Raw genomic sequence first — 11728 nt, 5'->3', positions numbered from 1 at the left:
CCCCCCCCCCTCCCCCGCTCACCTCCCACCTTGGTTTCCTGCTCTGCATTAAAGACTCAGGGCCTGGTATCTATCCGAGAGCTCTCAGACTTAGCCCTAAGATTGCACCACTATTGCTCTCAGCACCAATGACCTAACTTGTAAGGAAATTATCTGATCATGTCCAGGGGACAGTGGCAAAGTAGGAGTCCCTGGAGGACTCAGAGCCTCTCCGGGAATCACTCTCGGAATCACAGACTAACCCAGCATCACCACAGAAAGGCACTGGCAGGTGGTGAGGAAGGGCCTGTCAAGATGGGTCACCAGCATGACGCCGGCCCTCCTTGCAGCCAGGGCCAGTGTACCTTACGGCAGAATTCCAGGGAATATGGCTCTGCAGTAGGCCCCCCTCAGTGGGCCCAATGCAACCTGCCCCTGCCTGGAGCATCGCAAAGACAAACCCAGGCCCCCCTGCTTCCCTGAAGTCAACTAGCAGCACACAACTCACCACAAAACAAAATAAGCAATACCTCACTAAAATGAAAATGAATTAGCCACCACTAATCTTTCTTAGTTCTGGCTACACTCCCTGATAGGGCCATGCTGTTTTCCCTGTTTGTGCATAAGAAAACTGAGACGGGGTACCATGGTCCCCGAGCCAGGCACACCTGCCAGACCTCCACACTGCACTGTCCCCACTGTGTCCCATGCAGATAGGAGTGGGATGGGGCCCACCAGTCACCAGAGCCCCACTTGGCACACCACACCCTGGCTCTCATGGGCCGCTTACATTTACCCACCGGCTCTAGGGGAGAATCTGTCCCTGGATTCCTCCAGCTTCTAAAAGCTGCTGGCACTTCTTGACTTGTACACCTGCACCACTCCATTCTCTGTGCCCATTGTCACTTTGCCTTTTCTCCATGTAAGTAGTTAAATCTCATGACTCTGTTTTATGAGACTCCTTGTGATGACATTGGGCCCACCAGATAATCCAGGATGAGCTTCCTATCTCAAGATCCTTAACTTAATCATATCTGCAAAGTCCCCTTTACTAAAAAGGGAGCACTCACAGGTTCCTGGAATTAAGGCATGGATATCTTTAAGGGCTATTTTGCAGCCAACCACATGGGGATGATTTAAAACAGAGTAGTTGAGATGGTGACATTTGAGTAAGGGAATAAGCCATGTGGGCATCTGGGGAAGAGCTTCCAGGAGAGGGAGCATCAGCTATGGTCAATTTTATGCAACAGGTGACAGATCCTTGGAGTCTTGGATCTTCATGCAGAAGGGCGCTTCAGAAAATTAATCTGTAATGGGTGTGTGAAGGAGGCGACAGGAGGGTGGTCGCCAGAGCCCGTGACTTGGGGCCCCACAAGTGATTCCTGAGGAGCCAGTTTTCTTTAGAGGCTTCCTTTCTTGCAGGTCATGCACCCTTATCCCCAGGCAGACACTCCATGCCTTTGATCACACATGCACTGGGGTCAAACGGCCGTGTTTCCAGACCAGGGACTCTCTTGAGGAGCTCTTCTCTGCAGAAGGAATCATGAATGACTCCATGTTTTCAAGAGCCCAGTGAAAGCCGGGGCCAGTCAGGGCCATGAGGGATGCCCTTCAACACCCCCAGGCTGGTACCCCAGCCACCTCAGCCCACTCGGTTGTCATATTGTCATCTGGTGGCTGGAGCTGCTGAGCGGGCCTTTCATGCTACATCCAACGGAGTCTGGCGAGGGTTCTGCAGAGTTATACTGTCCCTGTCCTCATCCAGCATGCTGCTCCCAGGCTGTCAGAGCTCACCACTTCCTGCGCTGACTACCACTCCTCAGGCTGAAGCCACAGCACAGCTCTGCTGATTGCCTATCCTGGGGCTCTTTAAGGGAATTTTTAAATTATACATGCTTTAGCTGAGGCTTCTCAACCACTGTGAGGAATGTTCTGAGGCAACAAACCCTTATTAACCTGGGTTCCAGGTACAGAAAACATTACTGAGCACCTTAAGTCAAGGATCACAGCATCTGACTCGAATCCCACAGCCCTACATGCACATACACACCCACATATGTATGCACACTCACACACACTCACATTCATAACACACGCACGTGCCCGACAGTCTTTGCTAATTGATCAACACTCCAGGCAGCCACTTCCAGTCAGTCAGAGTTAATGAACAACATGAAATCTGTTTGCCATCTCTGCATTAGATATTCTGAGCAAATTAGGGCTTTAGACAAATCCTGATTCAGACCTGCAGAGACCTGGGGAGAAGGCGCTGGAGGGAGAACTCTCCTGTCCAGGTAAAATGCAGACCCAAGGCAGTAGGGCCATGGACATGGACGTGCTGGGGCTTGCCTGCTGCATCTCCATGACTGAGTGGATAAGAGAAAAGGACGCAGAGTTGGTGGTGCCTGGGGCAGGGTCTGGGAGGCACCTCTCAGGGGTAGCAGAAAACAATGCTGATATGCTGTTACTAAGACAGCCAAGGCTGCAGCCTCAGAAATGTTATTTGGGTGACAGCTAGTAGAACCAGGGAGGGACACCATGAGAGAGCCAGCCAGGTGAACTGAAGTCCTGGGAAGGACCTCCTGTGGGTTTGACCATGACTGTTAAGAGTGGCGTAATGGTATCTGACTATACTTAGGTTTTAGATCTTACTTTAAATTTTGCTCCAAATGATGCTGCACTCTCATTCACTGGAAATTTGTCAAATTAATTTTCTTCTTAAATTAAGAGTTTTATGTGATACAGGAATGTAGTAGTCTGCAAAATCTTACCATTTCATGCCTTTAGGGAGCACAGGCCTCTCCAGTAACTGCTGCTCACCTGCGACAGCACATCCCGGCCCGGTTTCTGGGGCAGAGAAGCCTCTGAAAGTGCCCTCACACACTTGTGTGTGACAAGACTGGGTATCACACTCCCGCGGATCAGGAAGGCTAATAGCTTTGCTATTTTCCTCAGCGGGGAGCTGATTAGCAGTGCCTCTTTGGAGGAAAGTCAGGAAGTGGGGCTCAGAAGGATATTGGAAATTGGGGCCCTGTCCAAGAAGGGGGGGAGAAGAGGAAGTTCAGGAAAGAAGAGAAAGAATTAGAAATGGTGGTAGGTGGACCTTGCACAACAGGACCACGTCCAGGTGTGAGAATACCTCAATGCCCACCTTTGCCAGGACTTTAACGGTACCTAGTTTCTCAGCTCACTCATTCTTGGACAAAGAGCTGTGGCTGAAGGGGGGTGGTTGAAAGCACCTGTATGTTAGATGTGGGAAGTTCCGGGAAGAGGTATATTTTTGAGCCATAAACCAAGTTGTTCAGTTCTGCAGCTTCTATAAGCTTCTGGAAGTTGTTGCAATCCAGCATTTTCCAAATTGTGTTTCACAAAATAGTACTGGATCAGACTGACTTCTTCACTGCAGAACTTCTCAGAGCATTACACATTACAGCCTACGAAAAGGGAGAGAGTAGGCATGCTTCTCAAATCGTTTTCTTATAAAGCATCTCATAGCCAAGTACAGCTTGGTACCCACTTTGAAAAACACCTGAAAGTGTCTCAGATGAAAAACGTGAAAAGGCAAAGGAGAATAGGCCTGTGCTTCATGGAGCGTGAGAAGACACACAGGAAGTATTTGCTCTTGGCAATGGCACTCGATCCTACAACCAGAACTGAATTGTGCTTTGAACTCTGAAATGCTTAAAGTCTTAATTACAAAGTCACACATTGATTTTCTTTCACAGTGAATGTACTAGAAACTACCCTCAAAGTGAATGTTAACCCCTTCAAAGTAATGCCTTGGAAGGTCACATCATATCTTATAAAATTGTTTGAGAATTACCCTCTTTGGCTTGCAGAGCAAGTTTCTGAGCTACACAAGATAGTCAGTATTGTTATTCTGTGAAAATCATCACAGTACATTTACAAGGGAAAGGGTTAGTAAAAAGAGCTCTTACAAAATTAACAAGGAAAAAGATAATACATCAGTAGGAAAATAGGCAATTCACAAAATAAGATTTCAAATGGCAAATAAACATACGAAAATACATTAAAAATTAAATGCACAAAAATGAGGTGCCACTGTTCATTAATAAAAATTTCAGAGATTGATGAAATCATATGTCAGTGAGTATATCCGTGATCTATTTTCACATTGTGAACCACCCCAAAACTCACTGGCTTAAAATAATAAGCATTTACCAGCTCACAAGTGCACAGGTTGGCTGTGCGGTCCCGCCTGAGACACGCCCAGTTCACCACGGGGTCTTGGCTCGCCTTGCTCATGTATTTGTGGTCAGCTGGTAAGTTGGCTGGAGACCAGGCAGGATAGAGTGGCCTCACCTGAGATGCCTCTGCTCTGTTCCACGTGGTCTCTCCACCCCCCGCAGGCTGGCCTGGGCTCATTCACATGGCAGTTGTGGCTGGAATCCCAAGAATGAGAGCCGAGGCTGCAAATTTCCTTGAGACCTAAGCTCAGAGCTTGCCCAGCACCACTTCTGTTAACATCCCATGCTAACAAGACAAACCGAGTCCTAAGAATAGCCCAAATTCAAGGGACAGAACAAAAAACCTCTCGTTGGAGGTACGAAGTTCTGTGATGAACTCTGCAATCAATCACAGTAGGAATGAGCAAAATGGACATTCTCTTGTGCTGTTGGTGTGATCGTCAACTGATAAAATCATTCGTGGGAAGTTTGCCAAAATATAGCAAAAGATCCATATTTAAGAATTTATTCAAAGCTGCTGATTTGAAAGGTGTATAAAGAGATGTGTATCAGAATGTTCATACATCACTGATTACAATAGCAAAACATTTGGGAAGAGTTAACTATCCACCCAAAAGGGACTGCTTATATAGATTATAAACCATGTATAGAATAGAGTACTATACAGCTCACTTAAAATGATGACATAGGACCATATTCACTGACGTGTGAAGACTCAAGAGAAGAAAGCAGATGTTTACTATAATCCCGTTTTGGACTTTCACTTTCTATTCTATATGGTTCTGTATTATCCAGATTCTTGTATTAATTCTGCTCGGGCTTATTTGCTCAACAGGTACTTAGATTTATTTTTGTTTTATTTTAAATTACTAAAATTGAATTTCTGGTATATAGTTACATGGGTTTTAAGGCATGCCTAACACATGCTCATGTACCACAACTACAGTCAGAATACAGGACAGTTCTGTCACCCCAGAATTCTCTTGTGCAGAATCTCCATGGTTACACCCTTCTGTCTCTCCGAAGGGTGTCTTTGTATTGTTGAGAAGTATTCCCTTGATATGGATGTACCATAGGGTGTTTATCCAGTCACTCATTGAAGGACATTTAGGTTGTTTCCAGTTTAGGGCGGTTGTGAATAGGGCTTCTATGAACATTTGTGTATAGATTTTTTGTATGAACGAGCATAAGTGTTTCTTTCTCTGGGATAAATGCTCAAGAGTGGAGTTGTTGGGTCAGATGTTCAGTATATGTTTGTTTTGTAATAACCTGCCAGACCGTTTTCAGAGTTGCTGTACTACTTCACAGTCCCACCAGCAGTGTATAAGAGATTTCTCCACAACCTTGTCAACATAGAGTATTATCACTGTTTTTCTTACTTCTCTTCTAATAGGTATGAGATTTCATTGTGGTTTTAATTTGAATTTTCCTAATTGCTCAACATGTAGAACATCTTTTCACACATTACAGAGGGTTGTATGTCCTCTGTAATCTCTTCTTTGGTGAAATATCTGTTCTTTTACCCATTTTCCAATCGCAATGTCTGCACTTCTGTAAAAAAATCACTTTGCCATGTTTGTATGGGTCTATTTCTTAACTATTTATTATGCTCCATTGATCTATATGTCCATCCCTTTGCCAATATAACACTGTGTAATGATTGTAGCTTTATAGCACATCTTAAAATCAAATAGCTAGAGTCCTCCAGCTGTTTTTTTTTTTTCCCAAAATTGGTTTGGTTACTGTAGTTGCTGTATCTTTCCATCTAAATTTTAGAATCATCTTGCCTATATCTAACATCTATAAAATTCCTCCAGGGAGTCTGAATGAATTTGCATTAAATCTATAGGTCAATTTAGGGAGAATTGACAACTTAACAATATTGAGTCTTTCAATTCATGAGCACAGTATGTCTTCCTACTTATTCAAGTCTTCTTTAATTTGTTTGATCATACTTTGTGGTTTTCAACATATAGCTCTTGCACTTTTTTTTAGATTTATATTTAAGTATTTCAATTTTTAGAGCTATGGGAAATAATTGATTTTTAAATTCGATTTCCAATCATTTCTTATGACTATAAATAGAATTGATTTTGTATCTGACCTTATATCCTGTGACCATGCTAAACTTACTTTGAAGTGAATTTTTGGAGCTTTCTTTGAAGATGACCTGATATTTTCTACACAAATAGATATGTCATCTGTGAATGACAGTTTTATTTCTTTCTAATCTATAGGACTTTTATTTCTTTTTCCGGTTTTATTTCACTGGGTAGAACTTCCAGTGCACTGTTAGGAGCAGTGAGAGTGGACATTCATGCCTTATTCCAGTTATGGCGGAAAGCATTCCATATTTGACCATTTAATACGCTGTTAGCTATAGATTTCTGTTAGATACTTTTTTTCAGATTAAAGAAGTTCCCTTCTATTCCTAGTTTATTGAGAAGTGTTATCATGAATAGATGTTAAATTTTGTCAAATGTATTTTCTGCATCAAAGGGTCATGTGGTTTTTCTTCTTTGGCCTGCTAATATAGCGAACTACATTCATTGGTTTTCAAATATTGAACCAGCCTTGCAGTGCCATAGTATTCTTTTACTCTATTGCTGGCCACTGGCCAGCAATTTTTAACATTTTTTGAGAATTTTTGTGTTCATAAGAAATATTTGTCTGTAATATTCTTTTCTTATACTCTGTTTTTGTCTGGTTTTGGTATTAAATTAATGTTGGCCTCATATGATGGGTAATGAAATACATACCACTTTTCTGTTTTCTGAAAGATCTTATGTAAAAATTGGTTCTATTTCTCTTTAAATGTTTGTTAGAGTTTGTCGGTGAAACCAACTGGACTTGGTATTTGTTTCTGGAAGATTTTGAACTACAATTAGTTTTCAAAATAAAAACAGGGATTTTAAGGTTATCTACTTGGGTGAGTTTTAGTAGCTTGTAGCTTTCAAGGAATTGATCCATTTCATCTAAGTTGTAGAATTATGTGCATTGGGTTGTTTGTAGTATTCCCTTATTACTATTTTAATACATACAAGATCTGTAGTGGTCTCACCTGTTTCACTCCTGAAGTTGGTGTTTTGATTCCCAATTTGTGTGTTACCTCTTTTTGTTTTTGGTAAATCTGGTTAGAGGCTCATCAATTTTGCTGATCTTTCCTAGGAATTGGCTTTTGGTTTCACTGATTATTTTCTCATCATTTCTTCAATTTTTTTTCCTGTACCACACTGTTTCTCCTCTCCTTCTTGGATCTCAATAACAGGAATGTTAGACCTTAAAGTATCATCCTAAAGATCTCTGAAGTTTTATTCATTTTTTTGCTGTTTCTCATATATTCTTTCTTCAAGTTCACTGACTTTTCTGTCCTCTCCATATACTATTTAGCACATCCAGATAATTTTTCAAACTGTTATATTTTTTACCTCTAAAATTTTATCTGTTTCTTCTTTGTAACTTCTGATGTTTTGCTGATTCTTGGTATCTTTCCATTTATTTCAAGACTATTTGCCCTTATTTGTTAGAACATGATTACTATGGCTATTTGAAAGTCTGTCTGATAATTCCAAAATGTATAACATCCTGGGGTTAGCATCTGTTGATCATCTTTTCCTTTCAAGTAGAGATACTCCTTCTTCTTCCTACTCTGGATAATTTTGGATTGCAGCCTTTGCAATGCTCTATAGATCTGCTCAGCACATGCACCCCCAGTGGCCAGTCTAGGCATTTGTCTACCCCATAGTTTAGTTCTCAAAGACTGTGGTATGATGTTTAGGACGAGATCCACGTATGCTCCACTCAGAGGTGACCACAAGAGTTCATCCATAACTGTATGGATTTGCTTTCTTGAGCTCGCTCTCCTTCACAACCCACTTAATTCTGCAGTACAAAAGCTGGACTTTAATTTCCTCACTTTGCCAGGCACTTCTCACCACTCCGTCTACATCTAGGGAATATCAATGGGGAACAGGGTGAGAGAAAAAACAGTGAGTATTTGCTCCCACACTCTAGGGAATCATAGCTTCCCTCAAAGACTTGGGTGCTGAAGGTTTTGGCTGCCCAACAAAAGCACTGCTACACCACTACCAACAGACTTTCCTAGAGGCTGAGTGGGGAGATAACAGCAAAAAGGGATGCGGGGTAATCCAACAGAGGATTTGCCTCACACTCTCTGACTCTTAGAGGTTTCCCTTCTTACTTCATAAGCTGGAAGAAAGAGCTTCTTTCGGAGCTTGGAGCTTGTTTCCCTGTACCCACTGTGCACTTCTGGGTTTGGGGCTGCCTGGGAGTCAGGTCTAAGTAATACCATAGGGGGAAGGGAATGATAAACTCACTGCAAAGTTGGTGATTCTTTAAATGCTAAGTTTATTCCCCTACTTGCCTTCTATGATTTACCCTACAGAGTCCTTAAATAGTTGCTCCATACATTCCAAAGTTTATAGTTGTCCTCACTGGAAAAGACAAATTAGAGTGTTCTGATTTCATCTTGCCGAGGTCTGGAAGCTGCCTGCTTGTATTTTGTTTTTCATTTCTTTAAACAAGAATTGTATATTCAGAAGAAAGCTTAAAACCAATTGTGTTTTGTTGTTCAAACATCTGTCATGGGACATTGCACCCTTTGCTGGCAGCATCTGGCTGAGAATGTCACCTCCCATTCTTTTGCAGGGACACAGCTGACTGTGGAGGTCCACCCTCGAGATGCCATGCCCCAGCTGCTCAAGAAGTTCTCCTTGGCTAAACGTACGTACGTACAGGGCTGCTTGTGTGTGGAGGGCTGGCGGGAGGAGTGACAGTCACTTAATGGGGCCAGAGCCCCACCTAGATATCTTTTGAGGGAAGGAGAGGAGTCACCTAGGCCTACACACTGGAAAGAGGCAGAGGTGTGACAGCTTCATTCTGGGGAGTCTCTTCTCTGTATCTAACACCCACTGTTTTTGAGTCTATGCAATTAGGTATGGGTAACACAAAGCACTTAGCTAAAGATGAATTCCATCACAAGAGTTTTGTTTGGAGATACCATTTATTGTCTGCCTAAAAAGTGGCATACACAGCGGTAAGCATTTTACATTCATTAACTTTTCAACCCTTTGATAGATGCCTCACCTTTTAATTCAGCAAAGTGAGGCCCAGAGAAGTGAAATAACTGCCTAAAGGACCAGCTAGGAAGTGGTTCAAAACCAGGTCTGACTGAGACCAATGCTCTTAGCCACCATGATTGGCTGTCTTCAGTGCAAGGTGCATGGGGTCAGACGCACGACTTTTCCACTTCCTTCTTGGTCCTCTCTGGGCATCTGTCTACCTTATAGCTAAAGCAGCCTGGGGACATGCTGGCCAAGGAATGAAGTCTACAGAGCAGCCAGGGCTCAGGTTCTCTCCATGTCCCTGCATGAGCAAGGCAGGCCCTCCTGGCTGCCTGGTCCTGCAACTCTCAGAGGTCAGGGTCTCAGAAGGTCAGTCAGGTACCCTGTCTAGTAGACAGGCACTGGAGTCGATTGGCTGGGCTCAGATCTCAGCTCTTACCCTGGGCAAGTAGTTTTCCTCATCTATGAAAGGGAGAAAATAATTCAGGTTCCTTCATAGGACTGTTGCAAAGTTAAATGAGGTAGTCAATATAAAGCACAAGGCAGGCATAGTAAGTGCACAATAAATGCTATTATGTTGAACCCTCATTACTCTATCAAAGAATGGAGATGGAAATAAAACATAGGTACAAGAAACACAAGGACCACTCTTTCTCAGTGCCTCTATACAAGTGCAACCTTCCATTGTATTTACAGCCTCTGATGAGCTTCAAGGGCATAAAACAACCTGCCTCCTCAGCTCCTCTTGCTTCCATCAAGGACCCACATCTTCCTGACCTGGTTTCAAATCAGCAGCTCCTTTCCTGTTTCCAATGAGTCTAATAGCTATTGGCAACCATTCTGCATTAACAGTCCTAGACTGATAGGATTCGGTTGCCCTCGAACCTTCCTGAGGAATAATTTAATAACTGCTTGACTTTTCTGGGCTTCAGCTCCATAGAACCTGCCTTTCCCTCGCCCCACATTCATTTCTTCCCATGGTTAGCTCTTATCTGGCAATGAATTCACTACGGCTGTCGGCATCCCCAGCTGTGTTCCAAGATGGCAGGGAAATCCAGAGGAGGGCAGGAGCTCCAGGCTCTAGGTGGACCCACTGAGGAACACAGTTTTGATGGCAGAGAAAATTCTGCCTTTGCTTGCAGACTGTAGTTCTCCTTCTTACCATTCCCTCCCTGGTCCCCAGTCCTTCCTCTGCCTCAGCAGGAAGTCCAGGGCAATTCCAGCAGTAACAGGTGGTGAGTGGATATGGGAGCAAGAAGGCTGGGCATAACCAAATGATAAAGTTGTAGAGTAGCTGGTCAGTTTCGAACAGATAATCGTAACCAAAGTAGATGGTTAATCTTCCAAAGTAGATGGCAGGGAACTTGCGTCTGGGTGTGATTTAATTTGTTCATTCACTAGTTTCATTTATTCACTCGCTCATTCATTTACTCAGTAAATGTATACCAAGCACCTCGATGCTAGGGCTGCGGGGTTGAAGATAACTGTTAAAGTCCCTACCACCAAGGGAAACTTACATTCTGAGTGACTTATAATAAAAGCTAATATTTAAGTCAAGGGTAAGACATACTTGCTGTGATAGTGACATTACACTGGGTGCTTTAAGCAATGTTCTAATCTTCACAATAAACTTATGAAGATGGTACTAACTGAAAAAAAAAAAAAAACAAAGAAGGCTGGTCGTGAACATGGAAGAGGAGGGGTCAGAAGCCAGGACCACCACACAAGAATTGTCCATGCTTGCATTTTGACTTCTTCTGAAGTGTCTCAACCTTTGGGATATTGCAGGTTTACAAGGTGATAAAAATGGAAACACAAGGCCCCGGCAGCCTGGAGCAAAAGATGCCCATGGTAAGTTGCAGGGCCTTCTCCAGGGCCGTTCCGTGAGATGGTGAATTGGTTTAGCCTCATGGGCCAATCTCCAGTCAATTGAAAATGGCTCCCTGGGTCCTATGTGAATCTGGGGCTATCTCTGGGCTCATGGCGGGGAGGAGTATCATGATTGATTAGCAAGGTCTGCCATGGACACAGGCAGAGTAATGAAAAGCTCACACACCATATGACCCCAAAGCTAAAGCAAAAACCTCAATAACAAGGCAGCCCATTACAGAAAACATATTAAACAGAATTCAGAACTGTGTTAACTTTAAATGGAATGCCAACTGTCCATAAGGTAGGAAACATGGGAATAAGCAGAATAGGCCAGAGGGTAAAACCCTGAATGGGATGATCGATGGCCTGGCCTCGAGTCCTATTTTTGTCCCTCACTCACCTTCCTGGGGCCTCAGTTTTCCTCTCTGTAGACCAGATGGTATCTAAGGTTTAGTAGAGCTTGGCACTTCTTCCCATTGTTTTCTTTCAAAGTTAGAATAATTTAGTTAATGCCACTGGTATTTTAAATGTATTTATGCAAAATCACATTTAGATCTTATATAATCTCTTCAGAAGGTAAATGTA

The 11728-nt window shown here is 43.0% G+C and overlaps 1 protein-coding gene across 3 annotated transcripts in view; it reads left to right on the top strand.

Moving 5' to 3' along the window:
* Positions 1–11728, top strand: part of KY (kyphoscoliosis peptidase) — a 40190-nt gene that overhangs the window by 8295 nt on the left and 20167 nt on the right. For 2 of the 3 annotated variants that reach the window (XM_077752349.1, XM_077752347.1), the window contains 2 exons: positions 8856–8930; positions 11060–11122. In XM_077752349.1, coding sequence (XP_077608475.1) covers positions 8856–8930; positions 11060–11122 — 138 coding nt within the window. Of the gene's footprint in view, positions 1–8855; positions 8946–11059; positions 11123–11728 lie in introns of all 3 variants that reach the window. The other variant, XM_077752348.1, reaches the window with a different exon arrangement.

The sequence above is a fragment of the Crocuta crocuta genome, unplaced genomic scaffold (assembly GCF_008692635.1).
Source record: "Crocuta crocuta isolate KB4526 unplaced genomic scaffold, BGI_CrCroc_1.0 scaffold580, whole genome shotgun sequence".
Classification (NCBI taxonomy): Eukaryota; Metazoa; Chordata; class Mammalia; order Carnivora; family Hyaenidae; genus Crocuta; species Crocuta crocuta.
This window is presented reverse-complemented; position numbering and strand designations above follow the sequence as displayed.